Source organism: Bombus terrestris, chromosome 4 (assembly GCF_910591885.1).
Source record: "Bombus terrestris chromosome 4, iyBomTerr1.2, whole genome shotgun sequence".
Lineage (NCBI taxonomy): Eukaryota > Metazoa > Arthropoda > Insecta > Hymenoptera > Apidae > Bombus > Bombus terrestris.
This window is the reverse complement of record NC_063272.1, coordinates 1,445,324-1,469,528: the sequence shown is the minus strand read 5'-3', so window position 1 is coordinate 1,469,528 and position 24,205 is coordinate 1,445,324. Positions and strand designations below refer to the sequence as shown.

At 28.6% G+C, this 24,205-nt stretch overlaps 3 protein-coding genes across 13 annotated transcripts; 1 reads left to right on the top strand and 2 right to left on the bottom strand.

The window, feature by feature from the left end:
* LOC100645355 (UHRF1-binding protein 1) lies at positions 1–10,010 on the bottom strand. 5 transcript variants are annotated; one of them, XM_048404929.1, is made up of 19 exons: positions 9,863–10,010; positions 9,268–9,469; positions 8,925–9,116; positions 8,612–8,837; positions 8,352–8,518; positions 8,119–8,278; positions 7,792–8,049; positions 7,471–7,710; positions 7,324–7,350; positions 6,327–6,419; positions 6,064–6,251; positions 5,754–5,991; positions 4,464–5,668; positions 4,251–4,385; positions 3,639–3,650; positions 2,271–2,633; positions 2,045–2,192; positions 1,818–1,831; positions 733–892 (listed from the first exon to the last, which is right to left on the bottom strand). In XM_048404929.1, exons 1-19 carry the CDS (start codon positions 9,904–9,906, stop codon positions 890–892), a joined length of 3,915 nt encoding a protein of 1,304 aa, XP_048260886.1. In that variant the 5' UTR covers positions 9,907–10,010; the 3' UTR covers positions 733–889. The 5 variants fall into 5 exon arrangements, with proteins under 5 accessions (XP_012174190.1, XP_012174191.1, XP_003402445.1 ...); XM_012318800.3 differs by lacking the exon at positions 1,818–1,831 and having other exon boundaries at positions 1–892; XM_012318801.3 differs by lacking the exons at positions 1,818–1,831; positions 3,639–3,650 and having other exon boundaries at positions 1–892.
* On the top strand, positions 9,935–12,888 carry LOC100645474 (ribonuclease P protein subunit p29). Of its 7 annotated transcripts, none has more exons than XM_048404930.1 (6): positions 10,153–10,167; positions 10,332–10,568; positions 10,643–11,808; positions 11,886–12,025; positions 12,187–12,577; positions 12,675–12,888. In XM_048404930.1, the coding sequence occupies exons 3-6, from the start codon at positions 11,793–11,795 to the stop codon at positions 12,809–12,811; spliced, it is 684 nt and encodes a 227-aa protein (XP_048260887.1). In that variant the 5' UTR covers positions 10,153–10,167; positions 10,332–10,568; positions 10,643–11,792; the 3' UTR covers positions 12,812–12,888. The 7 variants fall into 7 exon arrangements, with proteins under 7 accessions (XP_012174194.2, XP_048260887.1, XP_020723355.1 ...); XM_020867696.2 differs by lacking the exon at positions 10,153–10,167 and having other exon boundaries at positions 10,275–10,568; positions 10,643–10,915; positions 11,600–11,808; XM_003402398.4 differs by lacking the exon at positions 10,153–10,167 and having other exon boundaries at positions 10,275–10,568; positions 10,643–11,366; positions 11,600–11,808.
* A 563-nt stretch (positions 12,889–13,451) lies between these two features.
* LOC100645104 (clathrin heavy chain) lies at positions 13,452–23,695 on the bottom strand. The gene is made up of 14 exons (XM_012318799.3): positions 23,554–23,695; positions 23,191–23,464; positions 22,047–22,254; positions 20,126–21,973; positions 19,703–20,022; positions 19,301–19,566; positions 18,982–19,216; positions 18,468–18,850; positions 18,002–18,299; positions 17,453–17,893; positions 16,808–17,370; positions 16,483–16,705; positions 16,330–16,405; positions 13,452–15,954 (listed from the first exon to the last, which is right to left on the bottom strand). Exons 2-14 carry the CDS (start codon positions 23,230–23,232, stop codon positions 15,821–15,823), a joined length of 5,037 nt encoding a protein of 1,678 aa, XP_012174189.1. The 5' UTR covers positions 23,233–23,464; positions 23,554–23,695; the 3' UTR covers positions 13,452–15,820.
* Positions 23,696–24,205: the final 510 nt, after the last annotated feature.

Sequence of the window (24,205 nt, the reverse complement as noted above, 5' to 3'; positions counted from 1 at the left end):
TACATCACGTTTTAGCACGTGTATTATCGCATATAATAAATACAGATGTATGTATCCAGAATATTCATTCCACCAATCTTTTCTTTATTTGTTTTATTAATGAAAATGTTAAACACTGACTACTATTGCCATTATTTATCGCCTTGTACTTGCTCATAGTAAAAATCAGTATATTTCATGTAAGTGCATCTTACATAACTGAATGTTATCTTAACGACTATTGAATAGCTTGAATAGATTTGAATAACTATTCAATAGCTTGAATAATGACTATTGAATAGCTAAAGGCAATTACTAGCATAAAAGTCAATGTAAGATATTAAATTCGTATAGTAAGGATCCAAACGTTCTAGTATGACATACCTTTCTCTCTTTAAGTTAAATATAGATGCTATGAAAACACATATTAACTCAACTGTGTAAAATTTCACTTCTAAGAATATGAAAAGTAACAATTAATAAAATTATTATTATGACTTATTCGAACTACAACATTTGGAACAATCAAAACAACTGGTATGCTATCTCTTTGATGACCAAGATGCACGAGTAGCGCTGCCTGGACCACTTCCAATTATTCGATTTTGAAGTTCTGTTATTGTTTCTTGCAAGGCTCTTTTCTCTTTCAGAAGCAGCTGTATGTCTTCTTGTGCTGCACTTAAATGAGATTTGATTACAGTAGATTCTTCTTTTATACGTATTAATTTCGCATTTTCTTCTGATATTTTCTCCAAAGCATTGAGACGACGCCGAAGCTGTTCATTATCTAATTTCAACTGTTTACTGGACTGTCTTAAAATATTTAGTTCCATTTCATGATTTATATTTTCGACTATTTGAGTATCACTGCTTGTGAGTGTTACAAGGGAATTACTCCTGCTCAACAGGTTTACTAGAAATAAAATGTTTGAGTTAGATTAATAGTAGAGGAATGTATAGGAAAATATTTTATAGTGATCTATAAAATACACAAAAAAGTTGTGCTTCTAATAAAAAATTACTTTTAACGAATTAGGAAATTAAATATTTTTTATTGAACATAGATGGTGAGTAAACAATATATATTTACTATCTAAACTATTTGTGAACAATAAGCAGCATTATAAAACAATGTTTTGTACCTTATATGCAGCATGTCCAAAAAGGACATGTTGGGACAAAAATGTTAGGACAAAACTTATACTACATGTTAATGAGGTCAAGTAGATCAAAAAATTTATATAACCTTATGTACGAAAATGCTTCATTAAAGAGTTATAAGCACCAAAAAATTTTTATTAATTGCTTTGACAGTTATGATAAATGTTTAAAATTGCTTCTGTAAGAATACCAAGGATGCAAATCATTCATCCAACTAATGATTGTTGAACTCTTTCGAATATTCCTGCTATTGTAGTAATAGTAGTAAATGTATATGTGTCTTTTTGCAATTCTGTATAATGAGTCTTAAGAACTACTTTCTCAGAAATCTTTGAACGCTCATAACTTTTCAATAAAACATTTTCGGTCATAAGTTTACATAAACTTTTCATACCTACTTGACCTCATTAACATATAGTATAAGTTTTGTATCAACCTTTCTGGACACTCTATAAGTTGTTCATTCATGCTAATTTATAAATTGCATTAAAGATTTTAATAAGCATAAGTGATAATAAGCGGAAATTATTTTCTTTTGATTTGAGAAAAAATAAAACATGCCTTTGCATAATTAAATGCAAATCTAAAATTCTATTTATTCAATGTCCTATTAAACAATATTATTAAAGCAGTAAATACTACTACTATTTTTCTAATTGTTTTGTATAAATGCTCACATTAGAAAGGCCGTCTGAATGCACAGAATTATACAATGTATAACATTAATTTTAAAAAAATAAACAAATTTTTAAATAAAAGAATTTGTCATTTAAATGTATTTCGAAAACCTACTATATTATAAACTTACTGTACTATACTATATTAAACACTATATATCTTTCTTGTATAAAAATAATAAGTAGCAAATAATAATAACAAAACTTCATTGTACATTGTTACCTACCAACTGGTTCGATATGAAAAACTCCATTTGCATCTCGTACTATCTTAAGCTTTGCAATATTCAAATCTATAGGAATTGGTCCTGGCGAAGTTATATTATTCGGTGGACGATCTTCATTTAAACGCAATGATATACTCTCCAGATATATCTGCAATAAAATAGAAATTATGTAGTTATGTAATTAAGAATAAACTTAAAAGAAATAATACAATAAAATTTAACATACCTGCAATGGTATTGGCCTAGGTATAATTTCATCTTCAGTTAAGTCTGTAAGACCACTTATTGAACTCATAGCCAAGGCCATTGATACATTAGTAACTTTAACTTCTAATTTATCTTCAAACAAATCCAAAACACTTTGTTTGTTATGTACATCTATAGTAGTATCTACCTCTTCCTCAGCTGTATTATCATGATTCTGATTTAAGTGCATATTTTTATTCCTTATAGCTCGACTTGCTTGAGACAATTTCGAAGAATCTGACTTGCATTTTAAATCATGATCCAAACGTAGTTTAATACATGATCTACAGTTAGAATCTGAAGGTAATTCGACCCAACCTCGTGATCGTGCACTGAATTTTGTCTAATAAACAAAAAATATTAAAAAATATATGTATAACACTTAAGCTATATTATAATTATAATTTCTACTATGTAATAGAATTACAATTCTTTTATTTTGTAATAAATTCATAAAAATTTAAAACTAAGCTATAAATGTGAAATTATGGAAAATAAACTATAAAATCGTTGAAGACTAAATTATCATTTGCATATATTAGATAATAAGAACAAATCCTTAATATTAGCTTCTTTATAAGCATACTCTATATATATTTCCATAATATGTAATTAAACATTTAAATACAAAAATTGCATATTGTTAACTTTTTCTTATTAATATATGATAAGTTAAAAAATTTTAACATAAAAAGCTACGAAAACTTGTTTTATAAACAAAGCTACTCTCATTTCCGTATAATTCATATAAAATACACATAATCTGCAATCGCATTTGAAAGCTTTTCAAATACATTCCAGCTAAGCATTATTTCATACCATGCTACATGAACTTATTACACTTTGAGTACATATACATATTATGAAATTAAAAACTATAAAGCTTTAAATCCTTCACATAAAAGTAAAAGTGTGTACTTTTGAAATGTTTACATAATTCGTTTGTATATACAAAAAAAATATAATAATAAAATATTAACTGCTAATTATGCAACTTAATAATGTAATAATAAACTTATATGTAATTGTCACATACTCTACAAATTTATCATTTGCATATCAATAATTACTTATCAATAAAGATTACAAATTATCACTTAAAAGTAAATTGTCAAATATTTTCCTTTAGTTATTATATATTAGTTATATTTTAGTTATTATATACTAATCTAAAAAGCTAATCTATACATTCACAATAATCTTTTTTAAATGATCAATAGGATAAATATTTATATATATGCAATTTGTACAGCATAGTGACATAATTAATTCAAAAAAACTAGACATGCGATAAAATGTACATAGTACAAGGCATTTAATACGAAATATATGAGTACTTTGCCAATACCTTTCTCTTGACCTGCCACAAGTGCCACATAAAAACATTCACAAGAGAAGGAGAGACGCAGGAGAAGCATGCAAAAAAGTTAAAGACAAACATTGTATAAATATACATATATAATATAAAAATGTTCATAATGTATGTGATATAAAGCTAGAAATAAAATTAAAAGAGTTTCGTGGCACACGAAGTATGTAACTAGGAATAAAATGTTAGTCATGAATACATTCCAAGTTTATACAAAAAACTTAAATATTATTTGAATAAGATACTGCATTACTATTTTAATGTAATCAAATTTCATACTCGAAACATCTTAACAAATTTTAACATAAGTTTCAGAGCAATATGTCCTCTATAAATGGTTAAATTTGTATTGATTAGAAATATATTAAATCTGTACACAATAAAAAGCACTTCGTATAGTATATAAAAAAAGTTTAAACTTTCTAATGAAATTATTGTATGAAAGAAACACTAAAGAATAATATATTTTTGATTGCAGCAATATTAAAAAAACCTCAGTATTTAGATCTATTTAATAGATTTAAAATAGCATATTGTATGTAATCAGCAAACAGGAAATTTATCATTTAGATGAATAGAAGATAATATTACCTGAAATTCATCCCATGGGATAGATGAACATTCATCATTACCAATATTTGAAATTTGAACTTTAATTGATGATGCATATCCAAGAGATTGTTGAATAAATTCAACTTTAGATAATTTAAATGTTGCCATAGATACCTAAAAAGGATTATATCTAATCAGGATATTAAAGTTTTCAATTGTATTACATTATTATATTACATAACATAGACTTACAATATCCTTTCGTTTACACATACTATCCATAGATTTTTCACTCTGAGTATCAGGAGTTTCTTCAACTACTTCACTAGCTTCTTCTACTGCTGTTATTCTAATTGAATTATCAACAGAAAACATTGTATCTAATTTTTCTTGATCTTGAAGATTAATTAAAACGTAGTTCTCACTGTCAGAACTAACATCACTTCTTATAGACACAGTATCACTGCTACCATCTTCTGGAGAAGCCTTCAAAGCTGAATCAATTGATGTCATCAAATTACTTAATCCTTTTTTCATAGAAGAGAGACCAACGTTGAAATTATTAGGAATGAATGGTGTATTTGAAGACGAATCTCCTTTGCTATGCTTATTTGTAGCATCAGCAGTATATCTTAAAGTAGGCAATGATTTCTCTTCCTCTACAGCAATGCACCTTTTATCGTGTGCTACATTTCTTATCTGCATATTATTTTCGTGTTTATTGGTACCATTCTGTTTAAAAGTCACAACAGTTTGAGGTATACTAGAATGTATAAAATCCATTGACAACATTGATGATACGTCACTTTGTGGCGTTATTGTTTCATTATTTATATTAATCTTTTTACTACTGCTCTCAACTCGTTCTGTACTTTGCCATGGAATAGACGAACCTGGAATGTCATCTGCTATGCTAGATGAATCTGGCATAACGGATTCCAAATCACCACCAGAATTTTCTTTACCAGGGGTATGCGACGGCATGACAAATGTTACTTCTACTTGTGGTATCAATGCACCAATAACAAGTGAACTACCACAATCAACCTTTAATATTTTATTAGAATCAATATTTAGATACGTTGCCATTTCCGATAAAACTTCCGATAATCTTAACAAGAACAAATATTGATAGTGATTTATCTGCACGCTAACTAAATTGCTTATGTATGCAAGACCATGAATGTCAGCAGTAGATTTATTTTCTGATGAATCTTTCTCTGACGATTTCATAGACATGTAACACCATAGAGTTAAAGGAAATGCATCAAGGAACGGCACAGGTCGGTTTTGTCCGACCGCACGAGCACCAAGAAAATCTCCCCAAACGGGTTCCAAATTACAACACCATATGTCTTTAGCTTCAGTCCATAAAAGCTCCCGGTGTAATTGACGAACTAATTCGTTTACAGAATTACTGCTAAAATTAGGTGGTGGATATCGAATATTATCAGTGCCTATAATAAATAAATGAATGTGAAATATATGTATCATACTATGTAATAATAATATGAAAAATATACTTGTGTACAAAACTTTTACCTGCGCAATGTGCCAAAAATTTATCTGTAAGAATATGAAAATCATTCGATCTATTTGGAAAGTCTGTAGCAAAAAACATCTGTCCCATTTGAAAAGCGTTTACACACTGTGCTAAATCTGCTCTTGAAGATCTTTCTGCGGATCGAACATTTGTTATTGACGCTCTCGACGTCTGTATGTGCAAAGACTTTGGCCTATCCTTCTGATTAGGATAATCTTGTTGGCTTTCAAAAACTACCTGAAGGTAATAAGTATATTGAGGGTACAGTAGTACGAGACTAACCTATAATACAAATGTCTTAGTACTTGCCCTTGGAAGTATAGCTTCGATTTTAACATCAAAATACATTAAATTAGTGGAAGTATATGTTGATTGTTTATCCTTATTCATTAGAGAATGATATAAATTTAATGCAAATGAATTAAACCATAAGCAGGAACAGACATCAAAGTTTACTTGGATAGGATTCAGTTGTACATAAAATTTTGGTGGTGGCACTAAACAATTAAAAAATAGATGAAGTTGTAAATTAATTTAAAATTTGTTAACGTGATAATTATATGTTTACTTACATGGAAATGTAATATCTCCAGGATAATAATAATATGTAAATTCAGCATGAACAATTGTAACATCTTCTGGAAGACAAAATTTGTCTCTGTCACCTAAGTAACATAAAAATATTTCAATAAAGTGTAATAGAAATGTAAATATATTCTCCAATAACATACATGCGTTATGAATATACTCCATACAACAGTAAAAATTCACATGATGTTATCTATTACATATTACAAAATGCAAACTACAATGATTGCATGAAGTATAACCATTTATATGTATCTACACAACACAGTCCCTAGGATCTGTAAGATAGATACAACAAATTTTTTTATTGGAAGCCTTCTTAAAAGACACAAAAAATTATATGCTTCTTCATAAATGATTGAAATTTCAATTACTTAACAGAATTATAATTTTCTATATTTTTATAATTGATAAGCGGTAGATAATGTTAAGTAGAATAATGTTCCATTTGAAATACTTGGAAAGTATATTACATAATTTATTACTTATTTTTTGAATATTTGTAATGTTTTTTACATACTTCGTTTTTAATTTTCTTCTTAGAAACTATAAAATAAATATATAAAAGATTATTGAATATTACTTACAACTGCAATAGAACTGATACATATCTTTTAAAAGAAGAACATAAAAAAGACATTTAAAAATTTTGATTAAAATGTTTGCTTTAGAAAAGCAAATTATACTATGATTATCTTTTAAATATATTTTAATTACGCTTCAGATTAATTATACATATATTAATTAATATATGTATAATATTTATAATATATAATAATAATAATATTCATATATTTAGAACTGCTGTTAAAAACGTTTTGTACTAAGTTGTGAATTAAAGCTCAATAATATGATACATATAAGATATAATAACAACATAACACATGAAGCAACAAAACTTCTCAAACACGAAGCTATGTTTAATTGGTACTTATAATGCGATATTAATATGAATATACTATTACTATTTGTAATCTGTACCTGTTGCATGTTTCTTCCTTGTTTGAGCTGTGCAATTATTAAACGAAATAATTATTGATATTATATGGAAGCTTTATATAAAGGATCATTTTAAAAAAATAAACCTAGTAAATAAATTAATTTGATCATCGTAAAACTTACACATACCCATAACAAATTCTTTTGGTACAGGATTACGAGATGTTGTGGTTACTTTGTATAAGGTAAAATCATCTATCCTTATTATAATGCATGTCGTCATTAATTTAGCCAGCTGTTCCAAAATGTAATTTTTTACTGGATTACCACTAGGATGTTGCGACTTTTTTTTGTCATCAACAGCTATGTTTATATTTTGAGATTGATTACCCTTTTCCGAATTGTCTCCTAAACCTTTTGTGTTATTAACTAGATAAGAATAAGAAAGGATATTTTATTAATATTAAAAAGGCATGTTTGTGATTGACTGTTTACTTTTTAAAGACAAACCTGTAATGTTTCCTTGACTCCTAGTTAAAGGAGAATGCTGTGTTCTGCCAGAATCTATGAGATCCATAAACTGACTTCGAAAAGAACTTAAGGATTGCTGTAACCATTGGCTGTGAGGTGTAGCATTTTCTTTATATTTAGCCCAATGTTTTCTATCAGCCATTGCTAAGTGATATGGATAATAATCAACTTGAAATCTAACTAATGAAATTTGCAGTGCTCCACCATCCTTTAAGTCGGGATGGGAGGATCTACCATCTAGGTAGAAAATAAATAATATTACAACATTGTTATTAAAAAAACAATACAAAATTTGAATTTACTTACTACCAGCATCATCACATAAATGTAAATCAATTCTTTGACAAAGAAAATGATATGAAGTTTCTACAACATCATATCTGGTAAAAATTTTAGAGATAGCAGTATTATATTGATTTTTTGTCCTTGATTGTTGAGATATTTGTGCTTGATACTCTGGCAATACCTAAAACCATGAAAATATACTTATCATATGATTGAAACTTTCTATTTTGTTTCCTAATTTTGCACTTACAAACCTCTAATTTTCTAGCTGCTTTAGTTTTACGCTCTAATACTGTAGCTTTTTCTATCAAACCACCTAAAGAGTCAATAAAATGAAGTGCTGCTTTCAACTGTGAATCTGTTAAAACCCATAAGAGATCATCTAATATAAGAATCAGTCTTGATCCCATAACAAAACAATCTAAAATACAAATTCAAATATTATATCATTCTAGTGTACTTAGAAAACAAAAGAATGGGAAATATATTTATTACTTATTAAAATATTTTTAACCTGATATTCTTTTTTTAATAGTAATCCGACACCTTGCTTGATTCGTAAGTAAACGTAATGGCGTAAGGTTCTTATCTTTAGTACTTTGTGCCTCTATTCTAACTGTCTGCCATTCTAATTCTTTAAAAATAAGTAACTGACCACGATCAGGATCTTTTACTCTAGTAGTTCTTAAATCACATCGTAGCCATGTTGCAGATTTTGATTCCACAATAATGCGATTCATCTATTACAAAATAATAATTTCATAATAACTTCTAATAAAGATATGAAGGCAGATTTCATTAATAAATAAACCAATAACACTATGTACCTGAACTGAAGCAATGAATGCAGGACTTTTGAAAGTAACTGATACAGTATTAACAGTCACTGTTATACCATCGATTACTTTATGTATAAAAGAATATTTTGCAGGACCAGTATATGAAGAAAGCCCTTGCGGAGAAGATAAATCTCTCAAATCTTCACATGTTTCTACTTCTATATGAACTTCATCTAAACTCTATAAATATCAAGATCTAATCAAAATTTTATTATAACATAATATTAATAATTCTATTGTATTATGGTAAAGTATATTGACAAATAGTTAAAAAAATGAATATATAAAAATGTACATAATTAATATGTATAAATAGACAGTTGTTATTTACCAAAAAAATAGGAACACTTCTTAATTTGGTCCATTGTATACGAAATGAAACTTTATTGCACCAAGCATTTGTTAATCTAAGCCATGACGGCAATTCTAACAAATCAGTTAAAACTATTTCATCAAGTTCTAAGTTTGTCAGTTCACCTTCACCTTTAAATGCACTTAAATTTATTTTATCAGCAGATAAGTTCTTGGTAAATCTATAAATTTAAATAAATGCACATAAACATCATATTGTGAATAAAATACAATGGCATATTTCTTTTTTACAATAGATTTATTTTCTGTAAATTTATATATAACATATTGAAATCTGTTCATAATGCAGACATAAGATAAAATTTTTATTTATATTGTAATTTTAAATAATTATCTAAGACTTGTCATGTTAACAATTACGTTAATAATTGTAGATAAATACGAAAAAATACGACTAATAATTTAAGGATAACAATAATAACGGTAATTAACAAAATAAATAAAATTGTCCACAATTATAACTTCCTTGTTCTACTTAATTAAGGGTGGTACAATTTTTAATTATACTGTGTAATTAATAATGAAATTTATTTAACAGCTTAGCGTGTAAATACCTTGATAAATGTTTCAATAGTTGCTTTTTTATTAATGACACCATTTTTTATTATTTTCAATTGATTTCTACGATGTCAAATATGCGTTTCAACATGGTTAATTTGACACTATACATTTATACCGAGCCACGATTACAGACACGGTCCGTCCATACATGCCACGATTGTCGACGACTTTCGACTCAAGTAGTCAGTAAGTAGACTACACTGCTAAATTTCTAGTTTCTTTCTTTAACTTTTTTCTTTAATGTCTTCCTCTCTCAAAGTTTCTAACTTTCGATTCTAAGATCAACAAGATATACCTAGTTACGTTCTTAATTTGTATATTACTGGAGAAATATTACTTTAATAAATAGAGTATCGGCCTGTTCTTAATACAATAAAATTGATCTATTTTTTAACATATTTATTTGACGTTCAAGATGTTATTTCAAGCGTTATTTCATTTACATTCATCTGTGCATTACAGAATTAGCGTACAAATAAGGCTTATCTTTTCGTGATTTTCCGAATTATATCTTTAAGTGCAATATACAAGGTGTGCCAATAAGCATGGTACAATCGAAAAAAGTGATTGATTCTACTCTTGAAAAAATAAATCAAAAATGTAAAATAAAATTTTTTGATATGGCACTTCGCTTTCAATAAAATCAAATGTGAAAATTTGTTTAACATATGTAAATTTGTTTAATTACCGACGGTATGAGTAAGTAATCAGTAGGAAGTTATTCTATAGACGAAAATAAATAAAAAATGTAAAACAAAATTTTTCCGTTTCAGGAAAATAGAATTTGAACTTTGAATCGATCAAAAGCTTTTAATTTATTTGTAATCCAAGAAAAAGATAAAATTTGGAACTTTGAACGTATTTAGTTAAGAATTGGTGGAGAACACGCGTACTAGATAAATTTTCAAATGTTATTTTCTTGGAAACAAATAAAGCATCCTATGAAAAAATTTTATTCTACATTTTTGACCTATCTTCGCCCGTAAAGTAACCTCCTGTCAACTGTTCAGTTTATGTGTTCTCTTCAATACGGAATTAAACTTCAAGTATGCTTCTAGGCTTGACAAATTTTCAAACTCGATTTTTTCGAAAACGGAGTCATATAAACAAATTGTATTCTATATTTTCGACTTGCTTGTCACGTAGAATCATAAAAGTAACATTTAGAAACATTCCTTGCCAACTATATAACTATACCTCCTGATTGTTAGAATACTTTATATAACGATATAAATAATGTTAAAAAATATATAAGTTAAATAGATGTATAATAAACAGAAAAAATGTAAACCTTATCTTTAAATATTTACTCTTTAAAATTGGTCCACACATATACACAAACAATCTTATAACACACGGTGAAAGTAGATAAATCGTCCTACTTATAAGTTTATGAAAGAAAGGCTAAATTTGCATTCTTTACATAGATGTCTGATAACTTTTCTTCTTCTTCAATTTCTAATACATAAAGAACTTATAATCTTTACTTACTTACGAGTAAATGAACCGTTATTTTATTTAGCTGTATTCATTTACGTGTCCTGAAATTTGTGCTGTCTCGTTTTCGCAGATTTCTTGATTCAAATTTCATAGATTTTAGGAAGAAAATATGTAGTGATATATATATTGACATAATTAAGTCAATACAGAAATATATCATTATATTTACATATCATAATATTAGTTAAACATGTTTGAATTTAAATTAACCTAAAAAAATATTTTTCTAGTCACCTAATCTAAAGATAATTTGCTAAAAAATAATATAATATACGCCAGAAATTTTGAGGAAAGAACTGGAAATACAATATATTAACGCCAATAGTACTTTGTGTTTACGTTTTGTAATTCATCTATTATAATTTGATAAAGTAAAATAAATCTACTTTGATTAACTCATTTCTATTATTGTTATTACTGATAATGGCACAAATAAATCGTACGTATTTATTAATTAAAAGGTTAGTTAATATATGCTACTAATATTATCATGATTAATTATTTTAACTGTTACAGAAAGCATATGTTTAACATTACCTAAAAGTATAACAAAACAAATTAGTACATGTGAAAATAGTGAACAATATATCACGAATTTTCTACAAAATGCATTGCCTTCCTCTGATATTGGTTCGGTAGCAGATGAGTTAAGAAAGGTATAATAATAATAAAAAAAATATATATATAGAATATAAATATATAATAAATGAATAAATGAATAAGAATTATATCGTATTACTAATAAAATTTGATGTATTGAACACTCATATTAATTACCAGAAATTTAATTTATGACATGATTATAATTATTTTACAGTCACTAATTTTTGCTAAGCATAAAAATAAATGGAACAAGAAAAAACGATGTCAAGGAAAGTTATTAACTAGTAGGAAACGAATGCAGCTTGGTTTACGTAAGATTAGTTGCAAAAGTGATATGAAATATACAGCCTTATTACCATTAAATCAGTTATGGCTAAATTATATGGAACAAGTACTCGGCTCCAAGTTTTTTAATAATATTCCAAAAGATTCTACAGATCCAAATTGGGAATATGTTAATCAACAGTTAATTAAAGCAGATTTTCATGGTGCTGAAATTTCCATTGTTGGATCAAAATGTCCTAGTTTGGTTGGATTAAATGGCATTGTAGTTCAAGATACAAAAAATATTTTCAGAATTTGTGGAAGAGATAATATTATGCGAAGTATATAATTTATATTTTATACTTTTTCTATTCCTTTTTATGTCTCACACTTTATTATTATTCCTTTGTCCTATCATTAATTCATGTTTATTTTCAGCAATACCTAAAGATAATGTTATTATAAATATTTATTTAAAAAACATAAAATTGGAATTCTTTGGAAAAGATCTTTCTATAAGACCTACCGAACGAACAATAAAAAAGTTTAAATGTGGACGTATATACGAACTATAGTCTGTTGTAATTAATAAATAAATCTGTTGTAATTTTTGTAAAATTAGAAATAAACTTCCTTTTTAATATGTGTAAAATGATTAATATATAGAATATTTATCCCGCAAAATATTATGCTAGATGGGACAATACCAATTTGTCCTACAAAAGAAGTGAAAAAAGAATTTTGTTGATGCTTCCAAGAAAAAAAAAAAGAAAGGAGAAGATTCTATTTCCAAGAAAATTGATTTTGAAAATTCATTGAGTATTCGTATATATGATTCACAAATATCACCTGCTGACTGAATAGATAAATATTGTGCTAATAGGATATATGTATACATACATAAAACGTAAATATATTACTTTTCGAACAAAAATAATTAATTCTCTTATAAACGAGAATTTTTTTTAATAAATTCTTTTTTTTAATTAAAAAATCTGGTCACCTTTGATATAGGAGTATATGTACACATATATAAAACAAAAATATATTTTTTTTCAAACAAAAATAATTAATTCTTTTATCAACGAGAACTTTTTAAAATAAATTCTTTTTCTTAATAAAAAAAAATCTAGTCGCATTTGACATAGAAGTACCTGTGAAAAAAATTCTAGACAGAAATATATATAGGAATATAAAATTAATGTAAACTGTGTATTCAATTCATACAGTTGTTTATTGAAATAAATTTAATAGCGACAAATGTCTCACATTTTATACTGACTTTCAACATTACAGACATGTGATTTTGATCATGTATATGTATATTCGTGTAATTAACAACCAATTTTGGTATATTTATTTCTAAATTTACTAATATTTTATTTTAATCCACAATATTCAAACAATGATACAATTACATTATTATCTTTTTTGCAGAACGGTATTAGATACATTTTTCAATCTACATTTTCATTCGTTATATAATTTTAATGAAAGTGAAGTGATTATTGGGAATGTTACAGACTCTTCTTTGTATTATCTAATTTTAACATCTTTTATTTAATATATGCAGCTTAAATTACTGCAATCGCTAAATATCAAACGAAAGTTGCTCACAGTGATCAGTATCATTATCGCAACAAACATTATTCAAATATTTGAATAATATTCTGTTACATTATCATTGTGATGTTATTATTTTCCAGTTTTCAACTTTTGTTTCATATTTATGAATAATGAGAACAATTTATAAGTGCATATCTCCTGTTCCTTTTGAAATATGTGACAGAAGAAAATGTCACTAAAAATGTGTTATGCAATAATGTTGCTCCTTTTTAGGAACATTGAATGTAAGATATGCCAGAAAAAGGTACTATTTTTTCCGATATACCTTTTACATCTTGTATTTGATCCTGATTTATTAGTAGAGCATTTTATACAGACAATATGAATCACTTAATGAACAGAAACGTCAACAAACACGATTCTGTCATTTTCTACATATGTATCGGAATCTGACTATCAAACTTGCATTAATACTTGTAATGTCATTATACATTAATACAATTAATATACTGAACAATACATCCAAATAGGATACTATACATACATTATGTAAACCAAATACAATAAGTAAAAAAAGAACTTGAAGTTATATTTCTAAAAAAATGAACACGTTAGTAAAACAAAATTGTTACTTAGTTCATATAATTTTATAACACCTCCGAGTTTTCTTTACAAGTGTTATAATTCTTTAATGTAACGTGTACAAAAAAGATAAGATTATAATATTGTAAGCCAGCATAAACAAGTCTCAGTACATATATCCATACATCAATATGACGAGATCGTTATAAAGTTTGTTATATTTTCAATGGATTAAATATGTTCTCTGTCTAGTGAGAATATATCAGAGAGCTACCTTTGTTATCATTCTTTTTTCTTTTTTTTCCTTTAGGAAAGCATGTAATATTACTATTCTATACTTCACATTTTGGCTGCCTGATCAAATGCTAAATTTGTTATTTATCCATGCCACAACAATAACACACACAGATACTAAACTTATATAATGACAGACATACAAACGTATCTCATATCTTACTATATTTAAATTTCTAGATACATTACATACAGTTTACAGACTTCTCAGCTTTATTTTGCACTGTTGTTATACTGATGTACTGATATATGCCGCTCTCTTTTATTTATCTTGCTAGGTATTTTGAGGCTCATACATTTGACTGTGACAACAACGTTTTCATTGAATCTAAATAAATAGATCCTTTATTTTATTACTACAAATTATATATTAGAATAATATTTTCACCATATTTCATTTTCCATTGGATGGACATGAATATATGTTAGTTTTGAGTACTTATCATTTCTCTTAATAATCACTTAAATATGTTTAGCCCAATTTTCTTCTTTTCTTTTACCAAAAAGGAAGCACTGTGTAATTTCATGACACATTTATTGAATTGAAACTTACAAATATTTTTGTTTAATATTGTTAATTTTATATTATCTTAAACTAAAACTTCTTTCAATACTTAAACAAAGGCACGTACGTACGCAATACATCGATATTCCGGTGAAAGTATGTCGATAGTTACTTTATGAAGTAACATAAAATAATCCAATTCAATTGGTAGAATGTAGAATTTTGCAATATAATATGGATTACTAAAATTATTACTATTGCATACTCCTTTAAAGATTCGTTATATGATGTGTATTCGCAAAATATTTAAGTATTTTTTTTGTTTTTATTACGGTTATTTCCTTTTTTCCATAAACAATGGTCAATGTGTACTCTTTAATTATTTCAACAGTAAATTAATTATTTTATAAATGTTACTCATAAACTAGAAATTCGCGCTTAAATATTTCGTAGTTTACTTCGAATTCATTATTTTTATTTATGTTACAATTATCTTGCGGCAACGCTTTTCTCTTTAATGATATTATTTTAGCATTTTATATAATTGTGAGCTATTGAAATAATCTTGTTCTACCTAGATATTATAGAAAAGTAGATTTTGTTGATCTCTGTTACTGAACGTGTTGCACATTGTGTTTCACATACCATAAGCCTGGTACGCCGCTGCAGGTGGTGCATAGACACCTTGCGGTGGTGCTCCATAAACGCCTTGTGGTGCATAACCAGGTGCCATCATACCTGGTCCTGCTGTCAACATTAACTGAGGTTCCGCTATAAATAGAAAATACATATGATATGATAAGATACAAAATATATATAACACATATTTGTTATTTCTTCAAGAATTTTTTTCTAATATTATTATATCAAAAATAATTACATAATTTTGTGTTGAATAAGACTTATATGTTATAAGAAATTGCTTTAGTGTATATATACAAAGAAAAGTTGTAAATCTTTATTTTTTGCTCTAGATCAATTTATAAAAAAATTGTTCATATAACAAAAGAGAAACAAATATTTCCTTTAAATAGCACAGCCTTCTTCACGCATGTACAATTTATAAAAATTTATAATTTATATATTTTTTTTTAATAATTTATTTAAATTCTTAAAAAATATTTAAACTAAGAAATAAATACTTACGCATAATCATAGGTTTATGTTCTTGATGATCAGTTTCTTCCATGCGGCGACTTTCAGCTTCTTCCAGTTTATCAACCTTTTAAAAAAATATATGTCATTATCATAATAATAAAATGTCAGCAATTAAATATATTGAATTATGAGAGGTATTACCTTAGTAATATATTCCCGTGCAACTTGTATAAGATACGGCATAGCGAAATGTAAAATACGATGTCTCCACGCAAGTTCCAAAATAACATCTGGATGAAGTAAATCATAACAATGAAACAGACATGCTGCGAAACAATCCTTTGATCCTCTCTCCAAGAACCACTCTAATAATTCTTGAGCAACTTCGGGATTGCGAGATTCTGCTGCATATTCCATAGCATCTCTATTCAGTTAACATAATAATTAAAATACTGAATAACGAAAATAGAAATAAATAATGAAAACTCATATAAATAGAATATTTAAATGTTTTATTGCAACTTACCTGAACAATCGATCCTTTTTACATAGTTCCACCGATTGTTTCCATCTATTATTTCCTTTGTACAAGTATGCAGCAATTCTTCTAAATTCAATTAATTCATGTTTCTCCAGTTGTTGTGCTAACGCAATATTATCAAAATTATCGAACGCATCAATCGATGTTCTGAGTCCTTGATAATCTTCTTCGTCAATAAGTAGACCGTTTAATGCTTCATTAATTGCTTTATTATTTAATGCTTGAACCGACCTCAAGTATGGTTTTACAAGTTGTAAATGCCCTGTTCTCTTGAAATATGCAACTGCTCTCGTATGATCCATGCGTGGAGCAAGTACAAGTAGTATATCATTCAGAAGTAGGGGTTTATATTCGACATAAAACTGTATAGCTTTGTAATAAAGTTCAACGTTTGCCACTTTAGTAATCACATCTTTGAAATGACCTTCTCGCCATGCTTCAGTGGGGTGTTGCATCATTGCAAGAACTGCATTGTCGTACTCTTCATATTTATCATATAAAAATACAAGCTCTGCCCATAAATGTGCTTGCTCTGCTGCACGGAGTACCTATATATTTTATTAATAAATATAATACATTCTTTTCCATTTTGTTCATATTTAAATATTTTAAATGTAATTAATAGTATACCTTCGGTATATTAACTCGAGACCAGAAAAGTTCAAGATGTTCTCGCATTCGTTGAGGTTTATATTTGCTATAAAGTATAGCTAATTCAGTGAACATTCCCATATGCGCTCTTTCAAGTCCCAAAGCAGCTTCCAATAAATTAATAAGTTCCTCAAAGTGCCCCCGATCTTGATAATAATTGATTAAATCTTCTAATTCATCGGCATGTACGACTATATGTAATCCACACATTTGTGCTAATCTAAATTCTCCACTATCCACACAAGCAAAACAAACTTCTTTCCAAGTACGAGTTGAATTCGCTTTGCGAGCGCTGTCAACGGCGCCTTGGAATTCTTTTAAGTGAACAAGCGTAATAGCTAATCGTGCAAAATTCGATACATTATTGTACAAAAGTTTAGCAGCATCGTACATCTTGTCGTCGAAACATCTATCGCCAATCTAATAACAAGTAATATAAATTTACATTTATGGACATAAATATATCTGTTTTAGAGATAATATACATAAATAAATATTACGTGTCTAATATGTATACATAAAACTTACCTTTTGTATGTCGGCATGATTAGGACCAGAAATAAATTCTTCAAGATCTGCAAGTCTATTGGTTCTTGCATATGCGTAAATTAATTCACTTTCAATGAAAGATTCACGCGCTTTTTTGCGAGCCATTTGCAAGTAACGAACCAAATCCTCCCAATGAGAAGTTCGATGAGTAGTTTCTACTACATCTACATAAGCTGATGGATCGTCAGCCTTAATAAAACTATCTATGGCTTCTTTCACTAAACCTTGTTGTAATTGTGCTCTGGCTAATTGAGACCATACCGGCGGTTCATTACATCTATAAGAACAGACCATTAATTTAAAAAAAATGAATTACAATCAACCATTTTACTAATTATGTTATTCAGTTCATTAATATACTATTTCACGTTAAATTTCATACATAGTACTTTCTACAAATTTCATACATAGGTACTTTCTACAAATTCAATTCATTATAGCTCACCTTTCAGCAAATTCGTAAGCTCTGTCTAAATTATTAACCTGTTCGATTAAAACTTGGATAGCTGACGTATTCACATCGAATTTTTTAAAGATAGCAAAAGCTTCTTCGTATAACTCATTGTTAATAGCAATGTTAGCAATGTCAGGAGCGTCATAATTATCCAGCCGATTGATGTACTCCATAACACGCGTACGATCAGCCTTTATTGCCGTTAAAATCAAAAGATTTTGTAAATTGCGATGATCACTAAATACACTACTGTCGAGTACGATTTTCTCAAGAAGCTCAATTAGTTCATTGGGTAAATCAGCAGTCATAAATGCTTTAACAGTAACCGATATATCTTCAGGATCTTGTGTTTCTGATAAAGCTGTTTGTACAACCTACAAAGAAATCTCGATAATTTCATAACAATTGCATACAAGCATAGTTAAAATTATAGAAACAAAGTTTCATTAAATGTTTAAAAAATTATTGACGCTATTTTTATCATTTTTCTTTACTGTAAACTTACCTGATCAATCAACGGCCTTTTGTAAGGGTTGCTTTCAAGAAGAACTTCAGCCCATAAATCTGGATCTCTACGTCTCACTAAATATCTAGCTTCACTTTTGAAAAGGCTGTTTTCGTTACATACGCTTATCAATTCCCTATCACATTGACCACGCTCATACGCAATACACGCTAAATGTGGATCACGTTTTTCACAATATTTTCCTACTACTCTACTATCATAAAATTGATTCTCTCTGTAAAATTAAAATTTAGTTAATAAAGAACATTTTATATAATATATTTTTCTGTTATGTCAAGATATATTTAGATTTACTTACTTAAGAAATCTCTCTGGATTATTATTACTGTCAATGTATATCTTTGCTAGTGCATTATGCGTTGCAGGTTCAACACAACCTTCATGGACACGAGACTCCAGCCATGGAAGTAAGAGCTTCAAACGGTTTCTCTTCTCAACTTCTTCTACAAGTTCGTCAGTAGAGAACTGACCACGTACCACAAGAATTAAATTTTTTATTATATCCTCTGAGCAATCTACATCAAGTAAACCACCCACTACAACTGGTAGACGTGACGGATTTACCTAAAATTAAACCACCATTGCAATAAATAAAGCTAAAAACTATATTGCAATTATTATTTGTCATAAAGTTTAATCATTACAAAATTTATAACTCTTATATTAAATTCGATGCAGAATGACGATTAATGAAACTTACTTTTTGAACGTAAATTTCTATGTACTTTTGTAAATTATTTCGGTAGAGATACAGTACAAGATCATGTACGAAATCGAATCGATCACAAACAATGATCAAAGGTAACTGATCAGATAATTTTGCCTCTTTGAGGAAATTTTTTACACGTTCCGGATTGTAACAATTACTTTCTCTACAAATTCGTTCCACTTCTTTAATTTGTCCAGTTTTACATGCTGCTTGAATATATTTAAAATGTACTTCTTGATCTTGACTGAAATTAACAATAGATCCCAGGAAATAAAACAGTCCCTCATATGATTTAAAACTTTCAAATAGATCTGAAAATAATGATGATATGAAGTAAATAAACCAATACATAGTAATATAAATAACACAAATCAATATGTGTTTAAAATAACATTATTAGCAAATTATAAATACCTATCAGTGCCTTAGTAGTCAACTGTTCATGATATTTTGTTGCAATTTGAATACAGATTTGTAAATTCTGTCTTATGTTAGCAGTCAACATTGCCTTCAAACATTCCAAAGAATCTTCAACTGATAATGTTCCAAAAAATCCAACAAGCCAATCCGGAGAAAGTAAATGTGTATGTACTACAGCTCTCTTAATGTCATATAAATCGGTGTAATGTTCCAAAGCACGTTGTAATAAGCCAGCTTTTTCACATAACTGTGCAATGTGAGCTCTGTCATAGTGTGTAAACATTTGATTTCCTAAGATTGCATCAGCAACTTGTGGAGCAGACATTAAGTTCATTTCTAAAAGTCGTGTTTGTAAAGCTCCTTCACTTGGCCGATTATTTTTTAAAGCATCCAATAAAAATGCTGTACATTGTTGAACCATGTTTTGTTCCATGAATATATCCACAATTTGGTTGATATCGGCTAAGGGTTCATCATCTTGGACCAACATCTGGGCGAATGCTACACCCTGATCTGGATTAATTCTCATGACATTCCTTAACAAAAATATATAATCAGGGGTATAAGAAACTTTCTTAGCATACAATACAATTTTCTGGAATTGTCCAGTTTCTGCAAAACATTGTATAACTTTATTAGGGACATTAGCTCTTAAATAAACACTAAGAGCTAAAGTTGGATCAGCTTGTTTCACTAAGTCACCCAATTCTTCGCTACATTCTAATTTATCTTCTTTCAACCATTTCTCAAGAAGTTGCTTACGACCTTGTACAAGCACTGGACGACATAATTCTAAAGATTCATATTTATTTAATTGTCCTTGATCTAGAAGTATTCCAAAATATTGCAATAAGGGTGATGTTTGTCCTTGCGTAGTTGGTACCTGTTGGAACCGTTGAATAGTCGCCGGAGTTCGAAGTATTCCTTTTGGAGCGTTTGCTGCAACTTTGGCTGCTTCCGCGTATTGACCATTTTGAAAAAGCAAATTAAATTTCTTGACGAACAAGTCTTCAGCTCCTGACAAATTATTTCTTACAGCCATTCGCAATGCAAGTTCGGAATTTTGTAGTACTCCATTTATATATGGAATTATGTTTTCTTCATCGACGGATACAGATAATACTTGACCTTTTCGATTTACTCCTATTATACCACCAGATGCTTCATGCGGTGCAGTGACAAAAATAGTTTCTCCAGATATGCGATTCATAAATATACATGTAGCAGATTCAATATCATACATATGTATATAGCCATACTTTGTTATTAAATATATAACATCATACTTTGAGCTGACTTGCATAGCAACAGGAAAGTCATTTCCAGCTTCTGGTGGGAAAAAAACATCTACTGCTTTCTTTGGGAAAGGATGATTACCAGCAGGAGGTTGACCTACTTCGATAATATGGAGCTTTGCACCTTGTACTGTTCTAACAGCAAAACAAAATAAGTTACTTGGTTCTGCATTTCCTTCCATTTTAAATTGGGCAAAAGAAGCAGCATGTCCTTCGATTGGTTGAGAACATTTTCTCTCAACAGAATAAAGTTGCATAGCACCAACCACTCTATTGTGCTGAGCAGAAATACCAATCAATAATAGCCATGTTTGTTTTGGATCAGTTCTATAATTAATTATTTGACAGCCATTTAGTGACGAATGTCTGTCAAACATTTTATTCGGTGTAGATTCTCCTTCCATCGACCAGTGATAAACTGCAGTTTCTGTTACCAATGCCAAAGTATTTAATGATATCCACTTCCAAAAGACTACATCTTCTGTCATTGTGTGAGCTTTCATTTTTGATTTCATTTCTATGTTAAAAATCTGCAGAGTTTTCATTGCTAATAGTAAGAATAAAACATATTATTAAATTTATTATTAAGTTCCATGTATTTATTTTATATTAATTATTACCTTTTAAAGCTATTACTTTACTTGCAGGATTCATGATCGCAGAATCTGCAGAAATAGGTCTCCTGATTGGATTTGCAGAATCATTCATATCGATAATAACTACCTGTGCAGTATCGCCAACTTTTTCTCGAACACAAATAAATTTATCAGATTCCATTGTGAGTGTGTTAAAGCTGACATTATTAGCATTAATCCCAACAGCTGTAAGCTAGAAAAAAGAAAATGACAAAAACAAATTATCTTACTGAGAAACATCTCTTTACTTGAAATATATCTAAATATTCTATAAATTGCAATTATATATCTTATTATCTTATTCTTATTCTTTAAATAACTTTAATGTATAAAAATTATTGGAGGGAGCTTTTAATATAATTTCATATTAAACATATTTAATAATTAATTTAAGATAAATAAGCATAAAAGTGTTCCACATTGATTTTTATCTAATCTGAAAATTTAATAAAAATTGTTATTGAACTAAATTATATTTCTCGCTAGGAATTAATTTCATCAGCTTCAGGAAGATGGGAGAAATGGATTAGTTAAATGCAGTTTATCTAGAATGTAGAATAAAAAATACATAATCATACATGATTGCAATTAAAAGCTATTTCACGCGAAATCGCAAATCACTATTATAAAGAAGTAAATTACCGACGAATTAATGAATCATAATCTAATTCCATATTGCTATCGCGAGATTTGCGAAACACAACGAATATTTTAATTAGAAAATTCACGATGTATAAAGACGGAAATAAGGGGCGTATATGTCGAGTAGACGTGGCCCTCGTTGATAAAAAAAATCAATTTATTTTTCTCGTCGACATCGCTATACGGAATAATATTATGATTAGTTAACCTCTAAATATCCTATTACGAACGTTCATATAAATTGATTAAAATTTAGTATAACGAACGAACATGCGATCACTATTATACCTGTCAAAGTAATGTCAATTCAAAAGTATTTTAACCGAATTCGTATCTCCTCGTTACAGCAATAAAACTGGCAGCTAAAAATTTTCTAAAAGAACGTTATAATAGTAAAATGAAGTTGAAAATGTAGTTGGCGAAAATGAAGATGTTTGACGACGTGTCGAAATAATAGAAGAGCCGGGTACGAAAGCAGGTCACCTACCTGGAGATGTTCTTGAAACCTTATGGGTAGTAACTGCGTCATTTTCCTAATGTTTTCCCAAAATTTTCGAGGTTTTTCAGCCGCGGTTACCTAATGAAAAATCTATCGCGGCTGTCTATCGTTCCTATGTACAACTGTTTTGGCTTATAGTGCGCTCTTCTCAACCAAAAAACCTCGGTCCAACCATCAGCGCACAAAACCAACTGACGCAAAGTGAATGCCGTCACTACTTGCCGCTGACACCCATCATGGCCGCCAATGACCGCCCCTCTATCTAAAAATAGTCCCTCAAGTACAAAAGTGTTTCGATCGATCCTATATTCTGATATTGCCAAACGTTTGTAAACGCATCCAAATAGTTACATTATACGAGACCTGTAACCGAATGTCAAATAATCACGATTATCGTTTTAATTAAGTCAATTTAAACGTTCGGTAGCGTAAGAATACACGTAACTGGATTTTCTAGCAAATCTCTCCAACATCACCCCTTCCTTTCTTCAATTCTCAACCCCCACTCCTTGGTATGAATGAAACTGCAACGGCGCACAATTGAGTACATTACGTATACGTTTTCTATCATGTACATTTCCTCGTATAGGAAATTAATATCCAGTCTCACTAGAACTTACTATTACAATAAAGGAAATAATAATCATAATTAAAAGTTGTATTATAACATTATGATTTTTCAAGAATTTGAAGTTTTGAATCACATATCTATGCACGAAGATCGTTGCAATATTAATTCATAAAATTTGAGGTCTATAGATATTTATAACTATTCGACAATATATACACACAAATAGGTGATTAAGAATTAATTGAATTAAAGTACGCTAAGCATGTTACAGTATTAATTCAAAAAATTTAAGGTCCATAGGTATTTATAACTATTCGACAATATATACACATAAATAGATGATTAAGAATTAATTGAATTAAAGTACGTTAAGTATGTTGCAATATTAATTCAGAAAATTTGAGGTCTATAGGTATTTATAACTATTCGACA

Bases quoted from the DNA above. Each gene is read 5' to 3' on its own strand.
- LOC100645474 (XM_012318804.3), top strand. From the start codon at position 9,935: ATGTCAAATATGCGTTTCAACATGGTTAATTTGACACTATACATTTAT. The intron at 10,056-11,885 runs GTAAGTAGACTA...TAACTGTTACAG, and splicing joins ACTTTCGACTCAAGTAGTCA to AAAGCATATGTTTAACATTA. The intron at 12,026-12,186 runs GTATAATAATAA...ATTATTTTACAG, and splicing joins TAGCAGATGAGTTAAGAAAG to TCACTAATTTTTGCTAAGCA.
- LOC100645104 (XM_012318799.3), bottom strand. From the start codon at position 23,232: ATGACGCAGTTACTACCCATAAGGTTTCAAGAACATCTCCAG. The intron at 20,023-20,125 runs GTATTTATAATT...CATTATTTTCAG, and splicing joins GACTACTAAGGCACTGATAG to ATCTATTTGAAAGTTTTAAA. The intron at 16,706-16,807 runs GTAAGTTGCAAT...TTAACTGAATAG, and splicing joins AAAAAGGATCGATTGTTCAG to AGATGCTATGGAATATGCAG.
- LOC100645355 (XM_012318800.3), bottom strand. From the start codon at position 9,906: ATGGTGTCATTAATAAAAAAGCAACTATTGAAACATTTATCAAG. The intron at 9,470-9,862 runs GTATTTACACGC...TTAAATTTATAG, and splicing joins CTATTGAAACATTTATCAAG to ATTTACCAAGAACTTATCTG. The intron at 7,711-7,791 runs GTTTGTCTTTAA...ATTCTTATCTAG, and splicing joins GAGTCAAGGAAACATTACAG to TTAATAACACAAAAGGTTTA.